The sequence below is a fragment of the Trachemys scripta genome, chromosome 8 (assembly GCF_013100865.1).
Source record: "Trachemys scripta elegans isolate TJP31775 chromosome 8, CAS_Tse_1.0, whole genome shotgun sequence".
Classification (NCBI taxonomy): domain Eukaryota; kingdom Metazoa; phylum Chordata; order Testudines; family Emydidae; genus Trachemys; species Trachemys scripta.
The window spans coordinates 29189708-29208922 of record NC_048305.1 but is presented as its reverse complement, the minus strand read 5'-3'; the positions used below and the strand labels follow the sequence as shown (position 1 = coordinate 29208922).

At 40.2% G+C, this 19215-nt stretch overlaps 1 protein-coding gene across 2 annotated transcripts in view; it reads left to right on the top strand.

Annotated features, from left to right (window-relative positions):
- Window positions 1-19215, top strand: part of SLIT3 (slit guidance ligand 3) — a 780962-nt gene that overhangs the window by 521105 nt on the left and 240642 nt on the right. For both annotated transcript variants that reach the window (XM_034778698.1, XM_034778699.1), the window contains one exon: window positions 12409-12480. In XM_034778698.1, the coding sequence (XP_034634589.1) occupies window positions 12409-12480 (72 nt within the window). The remainder of the gene's footprint in view (window positions 1-12408; window positions 12481-19215) is intronic.

Here is a 19215-nt window from a genome sequence, read left to right as displayed (position 1 = left end):
ATACCCAAATTTGTATCACCACCATGCATCACACTCCAGCAACCCAATGTATATACTCAATATATTAACACCTTATTAAGGTGTACATTTGTAGTAGATTTATCTTTATGTCTCATATTAGAGGTTTTAAATCTATGCCTACATTGTACTTAATTCACCAATATGTCACTCCAGTTTTACACTAGAATAACTCCACTGAAATGAATGGAGGCACAATTGCATATAATTGGAGTAATGCAGAGTTGAATCGAACTTGATGTACCTGGATCAGAAATGGCTGAACAGTGAAGTATGGGACTTTGATTTAGATGCTGATTTGAACCTTTTATATTGAGAAACCAGTTGGAAACGCATCAGGGGGTTCTAGTTTCGATCAGCTCAGTAATACAATAAGAGCAACTGTTTTCACTGAGATTATGCTTTTGCAGTTCCAGCACTAGCCAGTACAAGTAATTAGTCAGGTGTTCCAAATATTTGAGTTGAACCAAACTTTTTCAAACCTCAAAATGGAGTCTGGGATTGTTTCAAGTTTAGTGAGAACTTCAGGTCAGATGTCTTTTAGTATCTGGTTTACCGATTCTTAATACTGATTTGTTTTATTGCCAACCAACATTGTTGGTTATGTAGAATATATACTTCATTTTGGTAAATAATGGCTTCTTATAGCTTGAGACAAATAAGAGATATTCACTTAATATTGTGGAAATATCTGTTATTGCACTTCTAAATATTCATTATCTCCTCTGATTACCTAGAGAAAAGCAAACAAAGCTGCTTTCCCTGAGAAAACAGCTTTAACTTTAACTTTCTATTCATTCTGCCTTTAGCAAATGTGCTTCTTTGCCAAACCATTACATTTTAGGGAATTGATTTTGTGACAGGGAGTAGGAGGGAGTCCCAGTGGGGACTATTGCACAGTTGGTAGAACAGGCAACTCAATATCAAGGGTTCTTGGTTCTATTTCTGGGGCTCTTGCTGCTTCATTGATACTCTTTGGGGAAGTTCTTGTTGATCAGTATACCCACAGAATATACCTCAGAGGGGTGTTGAGACTTAAATAATTAATTCTGAGTGAAGATTGTGTGATTGTAAGAATGAAGGTGTTATAGAAGTGCAAAATACCCTTTCCATTGTCTTTTTTAAATAGACATTTCTATGATGTCATTTTACAAATTTGATTTTGCATATATTAAATTACACCAACAGAATCCTTTAAAATAGGAAGTATGTGAAGCATTTCTTATTAATAAATCCGTTATTTTCAGTCATTAATTCGTGCACCATAAGAACTTAGTCTGCATTGAAATTTGGCTTTAACATCTCAAACCGGAGGAGAATTTTTAATTTTTTTTTTTCAAAATTAATTTCCTTTTAAATAAAAGTAATGCCCATTGAATTTGGGGGCAGAGGAAAGATAGGTCAGCAATTCAAATTGTCCTCTCTCAAGAAGTTAATAATGGATTTTTTCCCATCAGTTTTCCAATATATAATGTGGCTTAGACCAGTATAGTATTTCTGAACACACCTATTGACTGTTCCAATGGAGGCCCCCAGGGTAGGAAAGCAGAGTTTGTCTACTCTATTTGAGTTATATAATACGATCTTCACTCACTGCTGTAAAGTGGCTCTGGACATCTTTACATGTCAGTTTTGCCTACTGCTTTCAGATGTCACCAGGCAAACTGTCATCGACTGCTTATGCTCACCATCAAGAAACAATTTCCTACTCTCTAGGCTTAAAACATGTACAGGGCCACCTTTCCACTGAGAACAAGGACATGAAAATTGCAGCTATTTTAGATGAACTGAACAATCAGTGGAGAGGGCTTAAATCAGTGATAAATGGTGGGAATAAAAACACTTTCATGTGCAGAGATGGGTTAAGGAGAACATGTAGTTTTGTTTTGTCTGGGTATCAAAATGTACAATTTGTACGGAAATGTTCAGGTTCTTTTTAAATTGGTAGTAGGTAAATTTTGCTTTGTATAGTATTTGCTAAATCCTTGAAGGGAAGAGAGTGAGGTAGCTCAGTAATTAAATATTTCCAGATTTGTTGAATGAGATATTTGACATAGACGATGTTTTAAAATAGATACAAATAAGCAATCACTACATAAGATTTCAGCTGTTAGATCAAGCTAAGCTTTGTATTTTAGATATTTACTTACTTTCTGATTTGTTAAATGTGACTATTGTCACCTCCAACCACAAGAAGGTACATTATGTTTTTACTAAGTCTGATAATTGTATACATTTTTATGGTTGCATCATCAATTTTTTAGATTGGTCTGGCCAGTTTATAATTTTGACATTTGTATGCAGATGAATTTCACCAGGACAAGCTGTGTAAGACTTTGTAATCTTGGGAGTATTTTCTGAAGCATCCTTTCAGCTCACCAGACACATAAATCTAGCTCTGTTAATAAAAGGCAATTTGTATGAACAGTAAGGACAATATCATATACCAAGTTATCAAATTGACTAACTTTAGATCAAGCAATGCAGACTAGGACATTCAGAACAAAAAAACCTCAGAGATCTTGTTTTATCTAATGTGAATGTCACTCAAAGGTAGTTTCTAACATTGTATTTTGCAAAGCACAGTCTTTTTTGTACTTGTAATTGTACCTTGTATTGAAAGCCACAATATAAAGTGTTGGCTGAAATATTGCAGGAAGGAGATTGTATTGTATCATGTGTGTATGCATCTTGAAAGTTCATTATGAAAGTGTAGAAGACATTAGGGAAAATAAATATGGAATACAAAAGCATTAATTTTATATAAAATGTGCTAATCAGTTTTATTATTGCAGGCAGGTGCTATGATGTTTGATTTGTATGTTTGTTTTTCTGCTGGTTTTATTAAATGAACATGTGGGTTTTGATGGATGTTTTCACTGAAAGGATATGCAACATGTAGAATCTAGTTAACAGAGCCCTAAAACATCTGTTTTGTTGACAAAATACTATAAGTGACAGCACTGTATCACGCAGGGAAAGTATTTGCACCTTTCCCACCTGTCCTTGTTTTTCACCTTTTCTTCTGATCCCTTTTCCTTGTCAACGTTTTAGATATGTAGTACAAATAGATATTAAAAAACTGGGATTGTGCACAAATTATATAATAGATTATATGCTGACTATTTTCCCTTTCAAACAGTTTACTATTAGGTAACGCTTCCAGCAAATCTAAAAGAATTATCTGTCTTAAAATTTCAAGAAAGTAATACAACAAAATGTCAAGATTGTAAATTTACACACAGCCTCAAAACTCGGCATTGGTTATTCTGGTATCCAAACAGTCTTGCTGTGCTAATGTTCAGGATCTACATTGGAGGTTTTATGCCTGACATATAGAGGAATTGTAAGCCCTGGGATGGGATGTCAGCCTGCTAAGGATTAATGAGCATAATGAGATGACCATGTGGCTCATTAAGGATTTAGATGTTCTTCTTGTGACAAAGCAGAACAAAAAAGCAGAGATAAGTCCAAATGCCACATATGCATTAGTTGATACCGATCAGTTGAAAACCACTTCTTGTTTACATGTATGAAATTTAACTACAATCAAATTGGCAAGGTGCAAGGGTGTTTTCCAATACATAAAACCAGAATCCTCAAATACTACCGAGCTGGAGAGGGCTCAGAGGTTGAACAAGCCTCTTAGTAACAGACTCAGCCTTTGGGTCCTGTAAGAGTTGCATTGTTTATATATAATAAAAATTAAGACCCTAATTCTGCACTGAGAACCACACATTCAGAGCCCCACTGAAGTTAGTGGGGTGACATGTGGTACAGGAGTCTGCCTGCAGAGTTCTTAATGCTCAAGTGGTCCCAAGTTTCTTGCCCCTCTTCTTGCCAAGGCATCTTGAAAGGATAGACCCATGTGTACCAATGCACACCCAATGAATGGAATGTGTAGCCCTAGGCCCCATTTCAGCAGCGGGGGGTCGGGAAGAGCCAAATATCCCCCTCAAGCAAAGTGAGTCTTTCCTTCCCAGATCCATACACAGAGGCCCCCATGCACACAGTCCTCTCACTCCCCTGTGGAAGCGTGGGCAAGGCAGCCCCATGCAGAGTGGGGTGATCCTGGACAGAAAATGGGTTATATTTAATGGTGGAAGCAGCAAAACATTGTTCCACATTCAGCCCAGAAAAACTGTTTGGCCTTGTTTAACGCTTGCCCCCCCATTCCCGTTTGCTAAGCACTCTTGCTGTTGCTATGACCATGTCAGTTAACATAAGGGGAACAGTCACCTGTTGAGTTCCCCATCAGTTCCTGAAGCTATTTATGGGGGAGAAACTGCATAGACATAGACCCTCTCACCACCCCTTACCACACCACTCCAGTAAAGCATACAGAAGAGGGTATTTGAAGCCAAGTTTCTGCTGCACTGACTGGGAGTCCAGTAATCCCTGGAACCTGCCTCATTCGTGCCCATTTTCCTTCTCAGCCCCAGCCCACAAACTGACACCTGGTTCTAGGAGGGAGTTGGGAGCCCTCTTCCTCCCACCTCGACCAGCCAGAAGAGAAACTCCTGCGACCCCCACTACTGCTGCTGCTTTGAGGAACAACCTCCAAGGAGGGGAGCCACCTATTAAAGTCTCAATGAAGTCATGAGAGACAGAAACATGGTGGGTTGAGACTCCTGCAGGTGTCTGGAGGTGGAAGGGTTAATGGATTAGGGAGGCAGGAGAGAATGACACTGATGGATTTATTGAGAAGCAAAGTGAAGGGCAAAGCATTTTATCCAGGGTCTGCCACATGCATCAGTTTTGAGGCAGAAAGTTTGGGACCCTCATGTTCAGATGTATCAGCATGTCAGAGTCATCCAGCTGCTTATGAAGAAAGACACATCCACGTTATAGATAAACTAGGTTCAAAAACAGAAAGCTACCGCAGAGCACAGCAGCAGGAAAGAAAAATTAGGACCATCTTCCTATCTGTTTGGAGAGTACCTAACACAAGGAAGTGCTTGATTCAGACTAAGGCCCCTCCTCTTTAGCATATGGAAAATACTCTGTTGTATCTCATGGATTCATACAATTGTTGCTAAAATCAGCATTTGCAAGCTGGCAGTGAAAGTGCTGTTGATATGTATCAATTTGGACTCAATGAACTGCAGATACCATGGTGTGGCAAGTGTTGAGTTTTTAATGGGGCCGCTATATCAGAGGCCAGAACAAGCCCTTAAAGTGCAACTACATTGTTTCTACTTTAAAAGTTGTCAACTGTCACACTAGAGAGCTCTTTGCTGAGCATTGCTATCCAAATAGGTTAGTGTACACAGATTTATTTTAAGAGACCATTTCAGGCTTGACAATTCCAATGGGAATTTTGGCTGCTAAAGATCTGCCCTTAGTTAGATAAATAGTTAAAAATTCAGTCAAGAATTCCATCACTAGCTTTTTAAAGATGCAGTATGGATCGGAAGAATCCAGCCCATAATTGTGTGAACAACTGTTCATTATCACTTGAAAGAAGATTTGAACTGATGGGTGAAAACTCATATTCCTGCTCCATGACTCTGGGTTAAACCTGAAGATCTGCAGCCATGTTGAAATGGAATGGTGCAGACAGAGAAGAGCAAGTGCCTTGAGAAACCAAAGGAAAAGGTAATTAGGAAGACGTGGTCATACTTGGATAAGTGGATGAAAGTCCATATAGGTAAACAGTCTTTTGTTTTTTAAAGGAATACCTGAGACCTAACTCATGTTTCCTTAAAACTACCGTAATGTTTCAGACCTTATGCAAAAGTTGACCAACTTTGTGGGTGAATGACTCTGCAGTGTCCATGTGCTTGGAAACTGCTTAGATATTTATCAGTCTAATCATTTCTGATCCAAAGTCACGTGTTGGTCTCTGGTATGCATTAGATCCAAGTTCTGTAAGGCTAATTTTTGAAGCTGACAGATTTCCAATACCACTCAAAGATGATGGAGGTTAGGGCATGGGAGATAGTCAGCTAGTTCCTTAAAAAAACAATACGTAACAAAACACTTGGTACATGGAGGGGAGTTGCTAGCTGCCCTCTTGTTTTAGGATGGGAGGGCAGGTTGCTGACCACAGCTCCTCCACCCCATAAGAAACCATGAAGTAGGAAGGTAAAGTTGAGTCCTGTTGGGAAGAAGTAAATTCCCTTGGTTGCAGTGGAAAAATAATGGTTTCATTATGATTCATAATAAATAGCATTGATTTTACTTGGAAGGCACTCAGATACTATAGTGATGGTGGCAGTATAAATCCCTAAGACAGTGAGAGAACCACATATATTCAGTGTTGTATAATAGTAGTAGCAGCAGCTCCAATTAGGAAGGGAATGAAAGCTTTAAATATCCATTACTTAAAACAGCAGAGTGCAAAGAGATATATTTAGAATATTTGGTGTTCCTCTATCCCAAAAACACAGCCATTAAAGCATTTCTGTTGTCTTTTGGGTGAGGAGGGTGAGGAAGGGAGAGAAGAAATACAAAGGCCACCACTCAGCAGTGCCAACCCACAAAGTTTCTGAAGCAACAAGACTGTGCATTTTGACCTCAGACTTTGTTGACATGGTGCTGTCCAAATCCCTTATTGGCATTGTTTTGTTGTGCACTGCAGTAATTCAGTACAAATAGAATTTTACTTTGTTCCTTTAATTACATAGTAAGAAGCTGGTACTGATTGGGTAAATGCAAAGCAGTATTTTTTCGTAACCACAGTGCATTTTACATAGTGCTTACCTTTTGATACATACTTTGATACAGTGACCTAGGGATATGTTAGTGTAATTATGATGGAACTAATGTTGCAGAGTGGGACAGGCCATTCAAGGCAGGAAAGGGTTCAGTAGACCTAGGTCAGGTTTCAACACCTCTTTAAGGCAACTTGTAATCAAAGAGAAGAGTAAATCTGATGCCTGACCAGCTCCTGTTAACGGCCAAACAAATTCAGCAGACTTCCTTCATCAAAGTCCCAAGCATAAGGTGTGGCAACTTTTAAAATGCAGCTCACCTTACTCAAGTATCAGGAAGAATCACACTTCTCATTTGGTCTCTGACGCTTCCTAGAGATCCCCCACCTTCCTCCCTGACACCGCTATTCCCAATCCCCAACTCTTCAGAGCACATTGCACTGGGAGGAATTAAGTAATTTCTCACCACTGACCTTGACTTGCAATCCTGCACATCCTTACACGCAGGATAGGCTATCCTTCCTCCAGCCAGGGACAGAGGACTAACACCATCCCGATGACCTTAGAATAGGCTCTGTGTACCCTGTCAGACAAATGAGAACTAGCAAGGTACTGATGTCCCTCTTTCTACCAGATATTTCTTTTTGGCCACCCAAATGGTGCAAGCCTGTAAGAACTTTGGCCATTTAAGCAGAGCAACATGATCCATTGAGATTGGCTATTGTACGTTACTTTATCCTCTCCCAGCAGGGACGTTCATGGCTGCCTCTTGCGGAAGGGACGTTTTCTGACACATCTCAAGCACAGCACAACAACACTGTTAATAGACCGTGGCTGTCTCATTTGTAGACTCTATTCATTTGACAGCTAAGAATTATCAGTACTGATGTTTTGCTCCCTCTCTCTCTTTTTTCCCAAGCTAGTGATTTGTCTGTGTTATGGGTAGGCTTGACAAACCATTACGCATTAGCAGCTGAGATGTTGTTTGAAATGGGAAAATTGCTAGCAAACTGCTCCATTAGCAAGCCGAGTAACAAATTCTTTTTCCCCCCAATGAAAAAGAGATAGCTGAGACCCAAATTAATATGGCTGTCTCCCCCACTCTGCTATGGGCATTACTCTTCAAGACAAATGGCTTTGTCATTCCAAAGAATGTGATCTGGCTCTAAGAAAGCTGCGTTAGGTGGTTGTTTTTTATCTTTTTGTGTTTTCCTGCATGTGTTTGAGTAGTGTAAGCACCAGCTGAGGAGATGACAAAAAGATTTGTACCCCAGTGAACCTTGAGATGGATTAGGATGGGATTTCGAGTGCTTATTCTTTGCCAAAGGATCATTTGTCACCTTTAAGTGCGTCCTTTCCCCCTTGCTTTTTCTAACTGTTTTGTTTACTATCTGCTCTTAGTGCCACAAAGTGATTTAAAAATCAAAAAGATCTCCCATGTCATATTATTAGAAGAAAAATATATTTGAATCCATCAGGCCTTCTGCATTTTCCAGGCTCTGATACTTTATTAGAGGGGAATAAAGGAAATTGCTCTTGTCCTTTGACATCCACTGTCATTGAAGCTTTAAAAGTAAAACTTCCAAAGGCAGACACAACACTGTTCATATCAGAAGGGGGAAGTGCAGCATCTGTAATACATCTGGGCAGTATGAACGGTGCTCTCAGGCAGCAGCTGACAGAATGAAGAGGATAACTGAATGGACGAGCAAAAGTCCATGAGAAGGTTGAACAGTACCTTTCATATAGAGTCATTTATTCCATCATTCTTTACAGTGTGTTCTCATGGATTCCACTTGTTCAGTGCTGTGTCTGTTAAATACAGATGGTTGCAAAATATTAGTGAAAATGAAATTTGGATGAAGAATGGAAACAAATTTTCCTGAATTTTTTTCTTCATTTTCCAACTATTTACTTTTACATTTTCACTTCAAATCCAAACTGTACAGAAATCTAGAACAGGGGCGAAAGGGTTCAAATAGCCAAGACAGATTATTCTTTTGTGCTTGCATCTTTCATCAGAAGATCTCAGAATGTCTCTCAAAAATTGTTTCCTCATATTCCAGAGAGGCAAGTAAAAGGTACATAATGGATCACTTCACCAACCACTGAAATCTCAGACACCTCTGCTATAGAACAATAGTTGCTCTTTAACAACATACAGCAACACCATCCAATGCTCTAGGACATGGGCTAAAGAATGCTGTCTACCTGAAGATGCAAATTAGATCAATTTCATTCTGCCTAGCTCTACTCTTAAAATAGAATTTAACCAAGATGTTCAGATTACCACACACACCATTTCTTTTATTTATTTATTTATTTATTTATTTATTTATTTATTTATTTATTTTTGCAAAGTGTTACATGTTCTAGTAACATTTTGCATCTCATTTGAAAGATTGTTCTTCTAGCAGCACTGTTCCCCATTATTCAATGGTGAGTCAGCACTGACTCAGTGTGAAGAGTGACCTCTCAGAACCATAAGCACCTCTTCTGGCAGAACCTAATTGTTCCTTGGATATCTCCCATCTAATACTGACCTGTATGCATGTTGCTTAGCTAGTGAGGTTAGACAGTGTAGTATTACTAACTAGTAATGTGAATCACTTATGTTGTTCACATTTCTAATAATATAAAAATTAATTGCCATTTTCAACCTGTACCCACAGCTCCATAATGTGCATTTATGAATAAAGAAATTGTAAAGCCCAAGTTCCTACTTCATATTTTCCGATTACTCATTTTAATATTATACAGTAAATGTCGACTGTGCTTTGTGGCAAGTTTGGAATCTACATGCATCTACTTGCCTGACCTCATTATCATGATAGGGCCCACTAAGCATCATCTGTTCGGCCTAGTCCCCCACAGAAAGGACTTCTTAAAAATTAAATAAAATCAAGAGCTTATTGCAGAACTAAGCTGAAAATGCAGCAGCATGTGATACCACCCTTGACCATCTATTTTCATCACAGGCCATCTGCTGCTCATTTGTGGTGAATGGCGAAGAACTCAATGATGCTTCTGAGTGTTACTGGCCAACTCCCTGTGAAACAACCCTCTGGAATCATAATTTCTCTTTCTTTCCCCTGACTTTATCCTCCTCTAGGTTATTTATTTTTCGCATTTGCAGGAGGTGTGGACTTTAATCCCTGGTGATTGCAATTTGGTGTGTGTGCATGTTGGGGAAGTGGGGAAAGGGGAGTTGCTATCTTTTACATATAAATGCTTCTGTTCTTTATGTGTGACATTTTCCTGTGTACTTCAAAGAATTATTAATACAGGGCCAAGTTTTCACCCAGCCTAACCTCACCTTGCAATTCTGTTCAATTGATTGCTCCTGTGGAAATGGATATGCACCCCTGAAGCATGTGAAACCCCAATTTGTGTCCCCAAAGTGGGTAGTTGGGCAAACAACTCCCTACTTTGTTCATAGAAATTAGTGCACATGCAAACTTTTGTGAGTTTGTAAAGCAAAAGGCTTTGCTGAAAAATTGACCTCCGAATGTCTAGGAAAAGTCTGTTGTAACTCTGGGAAGCACATGCACACTAAAACACCAGTGTGCTGATATTTGCAGCAATTTGCATTTCACTGCTCATTCCCCTGCAGTACAGTGCATGTGCGTACCATACTATTTAGGACTAACTGGGAGGGAAATCTTGTAGAGAGACTCAAATCACAAAATAATTGAGATAAGTCAGATAATGGATCCACAAAATAGGAATGGTAACAGTAACGCTTAATGGCAATGACTACATACGCATTGTTTTACTTCCTCTTCAGTTTCACTAAACTGTTTCCTGTAAGACAGCCAAAATAGTGAAAATATATTGGGGGAAGTGGGATTTTTGTTTACTCATTGCAGGCACAGATCATTTGGAGGATATTCTCTGAAGCAAAGAGCTATAGGCTTCATAAGCTCCCTCTTCATTCTCCTGCAGTCCTTTAAGACACACATGCTTCACCTTCTTGCTGTACTGCATTTTATCTCCATACTCATACTTTCACGTTTTTGTTTCTCTCTTCCATGTGGTTGCAGCAGTAATCAATGCTGATTAACTCATGTCATCTCAGGGAGTTGTTTTCTTAAGTACCTATCACCACGATTGCTTTTAAAGAAAGGAGTGTGTTGGGTTGCCTTGGCCCCTTTGGGATCAGTGAGGTGCTTTTGTATTTCAACCTTCTATCATTTCCAACAAGAGTGATTGGTGACCATGCCAACACAGTTAAAACTCAGGATTATATGAAGTTCTTTTTGTAAAATAGAGGCTTAGTAGATTTCAATGCCAGTGTCAGATTTAGATAGAAGAATTTTTGATAACATGATAAATTTAGTATTTTGAGTTTAGCTTATTGGGATTCGCTTTTATTATTAACCAGGGAGATCACACGGCCTGTTCTTGAGGATTATGGGAACCTTTTAAAATGTCTACTTAGAAACTTTTTTATGAAAAAATATTTTAAAAGCTTATTTAAGTTTTATATTCCTAAATCAATCTTGCAATTTTTTGTGTTTTATTTTACAGTTAATCTCATCCATAGTGTTTTATATGAGATGCCTCTCTGTATATGGCATTAAAAATAGACCCTAGTATTCTGAGGTAGTGAAAAAGGTGTTTTGTTTCATCTCTTGGGACCTCTCCTTTTATTTCTTGAGTGGCATCAGAAGAGGCAAAACACCTTATGCTTTGTATATAGCATTTTCTTTTTTCAAAGTATATCACAAATATATACTAATCCTTTCAAAACCTGTGTGAGGTAGATAATAAAGCATTATTATTCCCAAATTACAAATTGTAAAAGTGATACAGAAGTTATTTTTAAGGCCTTGTCTGAAAAAGTGACACAGTGGGTTAATGACAGAGCCAGCTCTAGAACTTAAGAGTTTCTTGCTTTTACCCCCATGCTTTACAAACAGATCTACTTATCCATGAGAGAACATGGTCTAGTGGTCTGACATTGCAGACCAAATTCTATCTTAAGATAAGTGACTATATTGGGAGTTGTGGACATATGCGTAAAAAGTATTGTCTTAGATCTGAGTCAGCTTGAAAGCATCCTTTATCTACTTCAGAGAAGAATAATAGAGCAACTTCTTTGAGGTGGAAATTTGCCATCCTTTTGTAATAACTGCTTTGTACTTGGAGGGAATCGATATTTTTTACGTTATCCTTGGTGAGAAATATTACAATATACACCTCTACCCCGATATAACGCTGTCCTTGGGAGCCAAAAAATCTTACCATGTTACAGGTGAAACCGCATTATATCGAACTTGCTTTGATCCACTGGGGTGTGCAGCCCTGCCGCCCTGGAGCGCTGCCTTACCACGTTATATCTGAATTTGTGTTATATCAGGTCGTGTTATATCAGGGTAGAGGTGTACATTGGAAATCTTTTATTAATTCAGTTGGCCCTGAAGATGCTGATGGTGATTTGCAATGTCCTTGAGAAAGGACAAAGTGAGCTTAGCGCCCACAGAACTAAATTTACCATCTTACTGTGAAATACTCTGTAGTTGGGTTTTCCTTTTTTTGGTAGAAATTTGGTTAGTCAGGAAGATGAATTTGTTTCCTAAAAAAGCCATTTGCTGAATTTTAGTGGCTTTCAAAAGAAAATCTGTTTCAAATATAGTTTTATATATTTGTACAAAAAGACGTTATAACATTTAATGTTATTCCTGCGTTACAATCTTATATTTAATGTTTACATTACTCTGTTTGTTTTTAGACGCTTGGAACAAAATTCCATCAAAACAGTTCCCCCTGGAGCTTTTTCCCAGTACAAGAAACTTAAGAGAATGTAAGTTTAAAAATAAGACTAAAATGGAAGATTATACTTGTAGCTTGTACTGTTTTGAATTTTATCTTCTTTATTTTTCAAATGTTGAAACTACTGAGATTGTATAGATAAACTCTTTTTCAAAATATAAAGCAGCATGGAATTGGCCCAGGATGCTTAACAGTGCACGAAATCCTTAATAACATGCAGATTCACTTCTCTATTGTGTAGCATATGAAGTAATTAATTGATGTCTCCTTTATTTCTTTCTAAACATTGAATTCCTTTCCACAGAGAAGATTTTGAGTTATAATTTTCTCTTCTGCATTCAGATGTCTATTTGTAGGGTGAGCAGATGTCCCGTTTTTAAAGGGATAGTCCTGTTTTTAAGCCCTCCTGCAGGTGTCCCAACTTTTTTTTAAAAACGGGCAAATTGTCCCATATTTTCTGTCTCCCCCCCATCAGTACTGGCAGGTACTGCTGCTGGCCGGATCCCTGCTTGCCAGCCGCACGCCCACCAGTGGTAAGTGGGGAGTCCAGTAGCCGATGATTGGGGATGGGTGTGCAAGACTGGTGGTGGGGCAAAGCTGCAGCACATGGGACTGGCTGATCCTCCTGCTGGTCTATCAGCGCAGCCCCCTGCTGCGTACCGGCTCTTGGCAAGCAGGGCCCCGCTCTCCGTCCTGTTTCCAGCCAGCACTGGCTGCGCGCTGCGAGCTGCGGTGGCTGGTGAGTGCAGGCAGGCGTCAGGCTGAGGCTGGTTTTGTGTCGCCTCTGCTGCCCACCCATCAGCCCTTTACGTGCTCCCCCTCTCGCTGCCTCTCCCTGCTTTGCCCCTTCACCCTCCCACAGCCCAGCTGCTCCTCCATATCTCCCCCGGTGGGGCGCGTCCTATTCCCAGCGCTGTGCAGAGAACCAGCCCCTGACTGGGTGCTCAGCTCACCAACAGCCTGGCCAGCAGGCTCCTTCCTTCTCCTATTATCTCTGGCTGAGTCGGCGCCCCGGGAATACCCAAGACCCTCCGGCCAAGGCACTGACCAGGAGGAGCTGAGCTCTGTGTGTGCCAGAGCCACACACAGCGCTGGCACAGGGAAGCCTCTCTGCCCCTCAGCTGAGCTCTGGTTTGCGGGGGGTGGAGGGGAAGCGATTTCCAGCCTGTTCGTGCCCCGACCCTGCAGGCTCCACAGCAGCCTCCCAGGCAAGGGCTTAGCACATTCTTCATCTGCCCCCTGCTGCCCTGGGTCCTGCCCCCAGGGAGTGTGGGGCTGCTCCATCTCCTAGGCACCCTCCCTGCTGAGCCACCTCTCTGGCCAGGTTCACTAAAGCCCCTGCAGTCAGGTTCCCTGGGCCCTCCTGCACAATGCATCCTTAGGCCTTAACCCCTTCCTGCCCATGCTGTAGCTGGGGGACAGGAAGTGGCTGGGTTATGTCCGTGGCCAGCAGCAGCCTGGAGGTGTTAGCCGCCTTTCGACATTATGCGGGCAGGAAGGGACAAGCCGCTTCCAGTCACAGTGACGGGAGGTTACGGGGGAAGAGATGAGCTCTGCAAAGACACAGGCCAGGTCATCCATCCCCCACCTTCCCCTGTGGCTGGAAGCAGCTCCTGTCCCTTCCTTCCTACACAGTGCCAAAAGGCTGCTGCTGGCTACATTCTGGTGCGAGCCTGGCAGAAATCTGGAGGGGGGCATGTGACCCTTCATGCCTCCTCCCCACATGTTGCCTTGGGAAGATGCGGAGCCAGGTACTAAGAGAGGTGGGTCCGTCCCGAGGGCCTAGCCAGGCATGGAGGGTGGAGAGCGCCGGGCAAGGAAGGTTAGGTTGGTCGGTCACCCCCCCGTGTGAGAGAGGTATACGGGAGTGTGGGTGTGTCACCTCTCCCCATGTGTGTGCGGGGTGTGTGTATGACCCCTCCCCGTGTGAACCCTAAAGATAAGGTAAATAAAAAGAATCCAACACAGTATTTCTTTTTAACAGGGGCTCAGTCAACCAGGTGTTAATTTGAGTGTTTGTAGTGCATGGGGCTAGTTCTAATTGATTGATACTGAACTCGCTTGAATACGAGTAATTTTACCACGTGTCTCGTATTCAGCATAGGGAAATATGGTCACCCTATCTGTTTGTATCACTTTAATTTAGTTGCCACTGATTAGGCGGGAGAGATGGTTCTTACAAGAGGGGTTTGAATGTTTGTAACAATATATTGTATGCCCTTGTTTTCTTAAGTACCCAAATTAGGTTTGGTTTCAAAACAAATATAGTAGGCTATTTTTTTCAGTCACCTGTATAAATCTAAAAGAAGCCTAATCTATTATGTTCAATATAGCTACCCTGGATTTACATCAATAGTAAAATAACAGAATTTGGAGATATATATATTTCTCCCCAGAAGTGAAGTTGAGGCTCATATGAGAGATGCTGGACTGACACAGCACTGGAAATTGTTGTCTGCTTCTGGCAGTAGTACTACAACCCAAAATCATGGTAAAACAAGCTTCTCCTAAACTGCCTTGCCATCCCATCAATGTACCTCAACACTCCTCTGCACCAGACATCTCGGGGGATGAGGACTAATTCAGTCTCCATGGCCCCTTGCTGAGGCTGCTCATGAAGGCACCATGGACAGTGGAGTTTTTTATGTGAACAACTGCTCGATACGAGTAAGATTGATCCTGTCAAATTGTTTCACATAAGAACTGAAATACCAAATAGTTAATGCTCTTTGACATGATCCTATGTTGAACAGTGGCTGTTGGGTGAAGTTACTGCACCACCAATCCAGAGTCATCAAGTTCCCAGAGTCGAGGAATTATAAATACGGATCCCAATATTTAAAAGATCAAGTAATCAATCTCATAGTTTCTCTGTTCTTCTCTCTCACTTTCAGTATAGCTGTATGTATTTTTAAAGCTCTACTGTATTAGCGAACAAGTCAGTAATTTTTGTGAAAAATGACAGTCATTATTTGTTACTATTTTGTTACTGTTTTTTTTTCTGAGGTATTAATAATATTAAAACTTGATGATCCTTTATTGTTATTTCTGTTTTCATGATTGGTGCCTTCCAACTGTCAAGATATAGAAAATGTTGCTTTTTTTCCTAATCATTCAGGACCCAGTGTGATGTTTATTATGAAAAGGATAACACTAAAGATTTTGTGTGCAAGAATTCCATTAGCAAGTTACATTAATAGGCTTTTGAAGCACTGTTGGCATAGGCTTTGAGATTATTCTTGAAAATACTGTTAAGAAGTATTATTTAGTCCTGAGTGGAGCACAGGATCTGGTCCAAGAGATAACTAATAACTGGACCACTAGGAAATAGTTACCATAATATAATAACATTTAACATTCCTTGGTGGGAAGAACACCTCAACAGCCCAACACTGTGGCATTTAATTTCAGAAAGGGGAACTATGCAAAAATGAGGAGGTTAGTTAAACAGAAATTAAAAGGTACAGTGACTAGAGTGAAATCCCTGCAAGCTGCATGGACACTTTTCAAAGACACCATAATAGAGGCCCAACTTAAATGTATACCCCAAATTAAAAAACACAGTAAAGGAACTAAAAAAGAGCCATGTAAAAGAAGCAGTGGGAGATGAAAAGGCATCTTTTAAAAAGTGGAAGTCAGATCCTAGTGAGGTAAATAGAAAAGAGCATAAACACTGCCCAATGAAATGTAAAAATTTAATAAGAAACGCCAAAAAGGAGTTTGAAGAACAGCTAGCCAAAATCTCAAAAAGTAATAACAAAATGTTTTTTAAGTACATCAGAAGCGGGAAACCTGCTAAACAACCAGTAGGGCCCCTGGACGATCGAGATACAAAAGGAGCACTTAAAGATGATAAAGTCATTGAGGAGAAACTACATGAATTCTTTGCTTCAGTCTTCACGGCTGAGCATGTTAGGGAGACTCCCAAACCTGAGACGTCCTTTGTAGGTGACAAATCTGAGGAATTGTCACAGATTAAAGTGTCACTAGAGGAGGTTTGGAAATTAATTGATAAACTTAACAGTAACAAGTCACCGGGACCAGATGGCATTCACCCAAGAGTTCTGAAAGAACTCAAATGTGAAATTTTGGAACTATTAACTATGGTTTGTAACCTGTCCATTAAATCAGCTTCTGTACCCAATGACTGGAAGATAGCTAATGTAACGCCAATATTTAAAAAGGGCTCTAGAGGTGATCCCGGCAATTACAGATGGTAAGTCTAACATCAGTACCGGGCAAATTAGTTGAAACAATAGTAAAGAATAAAAATATCAGATACATAGAAGAACATAAATTGTTCGGCAAAAGTCAACATGGTTTCTGTAAAGGGAAAACATGTCTTACTAATCTATTAGAGTTCTTTGAAGGGGTCAACAAACATGTGGACATATGTACTTAGCTTTCCAGAAAGCCTTTGACAAGGTCCCAAAGTCTCTTACATAAATTAAGTTGTCATGGGATAAGAGGGAAGATCCTTTCATGGATTGAGAACTGGTTCAAATACAGGGAACAAAGGGTAGGAATAAACGGTAAATTTTCAGAATAGAGAGGGGTAACTGGTGTTCCCCAAGGGTCAGACCTAGGACCAATCCTATTCAAATTATTCATAAATGATCTGGAGAAAGGGGTAAACAGTGAGGTGGCAAAGTTTGCAGATGATACTAAACTGCTCAAGATAGTTAAGACCAAAGCAGACTGAGAAGAACTTCAAAAAGATCTCACAAAACTAAGTGAATGGGCAACAAAATGGCAAATGAAATTTAATGTGGATAAATGTAAAGTAATGCACATTGGAAAAAATAACCCCAACTGTACATACAATATGATGGGGGCTAATTTAGCTACAACTAATCAGGAAAGAGATCTAGGAGTCATCTTGGATAGTTCTCTGAAGACGTCCATGCAGTGTGCTGCGGCAGTCAAAAAAGCAAACAGGATGTTAGGAATCATTAAAAAAGGGATAGAGAATAAGATGGAGAATATCTTATTGTCCTTATATAAATCGATGGTATGCCCACATCTTGAATACTGTGTACAGATGTGGTCTCCTCATCTCAAAAAAGATATACTGGCATTAGAAAACATTCAGAGAAGAGCAACTAAATTGATTAGTAGTTTGGAACGGGTCCCATATGAGGAGTGATTAAAGATGCTAGGACTTTTCAGCTTGGAAAAGAGGAGACTAAGGGGGGATATGATAGAGGTATATCAAATCATGAGTGATATGGAGAAAGTGATAAGGAAAAGTTTACTTGTTCCCATAATATAAGAACTAGGGGCCACCAAATGAAATTAATGGGCAGCAGGTTTAAAACAAATAAAAGGAAGTTCTTCTTCACACAGTGCACAATCAGCCTGTGGAACTCCTTGCTTGAGGAGGTTGTGAAGGCTAGGACTATAACAGGGTTTAAAAGAGAACTAGATAAATTCATGGAGGTTAAGTCCATTAATGGCTATTAGCCAGGATGGGAAAGGAATGGTGTCCCTAGCCTCTGTTTGTCACAGGGTGGAGATGGATGGCAGGAGAGAGATCTCTTGATCATTGCCTGTTAGGTTCACTCCCTCTGGGACACCTGGCATTGGTCACTGTCGGTAGACAGGATACTGGGCTGGATGGACCTTTGGTCTGACCCAGTATGGCCATTCTTATGTTCTTATTAAAAATAGGTTTTTGCAATTTAAAATGTATATGCATGTATATATGGGAAAGATAGCCTTTATTGCAGTTCTGATTCTACACAGCCTTATTACTATTCCTGCCATGATAGTGAAACAGTATACCATTATGCCAGATGTTAATTTTACATTATTCATCCACTTTTAGCAAGGAAATCCCCAAGTGCTTCACACACTTTATTGACACTGAAGAGATGGCTTCCATGGAGATCAAGAGATGTCCTTGTCAGTGTGTGGCAGGATTAATGTGACATTTCTCTGTCTCCTTAGTGAGGTTCAGAATTGTTGTGGGACAGTGAGGATCTGTAATCTGGACCAGTGCTCATTAGGGTTTGTGAAATCTAGTGGAGATCTATTTGTTCCATTACTATTGGTGGTTATTGCCATCTCCCTTTGGGACTGCAAGATGCTAGTATTACTAATGTAAGCATGAATTGTGGTCAAGAAACTCGCTCTTAATACTAAAAGGCTCACCATGTTGTCTCTAATCTTAATATTTTGGGAGATAGTGTTGAGAAGATTATAATTAGACATCTCTGGCATCATCAGAAGTCTTCAGATTTTCTTAGCTCCTTTCTCTCTGCTGTTAGACCTAATTATGGTATGACATGAAGACTGTGCTGGCTTCATTGGCTGATGACCTTCTAATGTGGGGCAAAGCGCACTTGTTCATGCTGATTCTTTAGAAATGGCAGAAGCCTTTGATATCAGAGGGATTAATAACATGTCTGGGGGCCCTAACAGGAATATACCAAGGAGAACAAAAGTTTCTCCATTTTTTCTCTGAAAGCAATCAGAGGGTGATATTATGCCAATGCTCTGGAGTACCAGAAGGTTGTATCCTACTACTTCTGCTGTTCAGTCTACATGTGAGGATGTTAGGATGTTATTTCAATATTTTGATGGTACTTAGCTCAGTTTCCTAAAAGATGGTGAAGTTTTTGTTTCCCAATGTATGGCTGAGCTTAGACCTTGAGTTAGAGCTGGTTAGCTGAGGCTCCAACTAAATGAGACAGGTGGGATGAGGGCAACATCCTGAGGAGAGGGAAGAAATTATAGCTGTTCCCTGGATTAAGAAATTATGCTT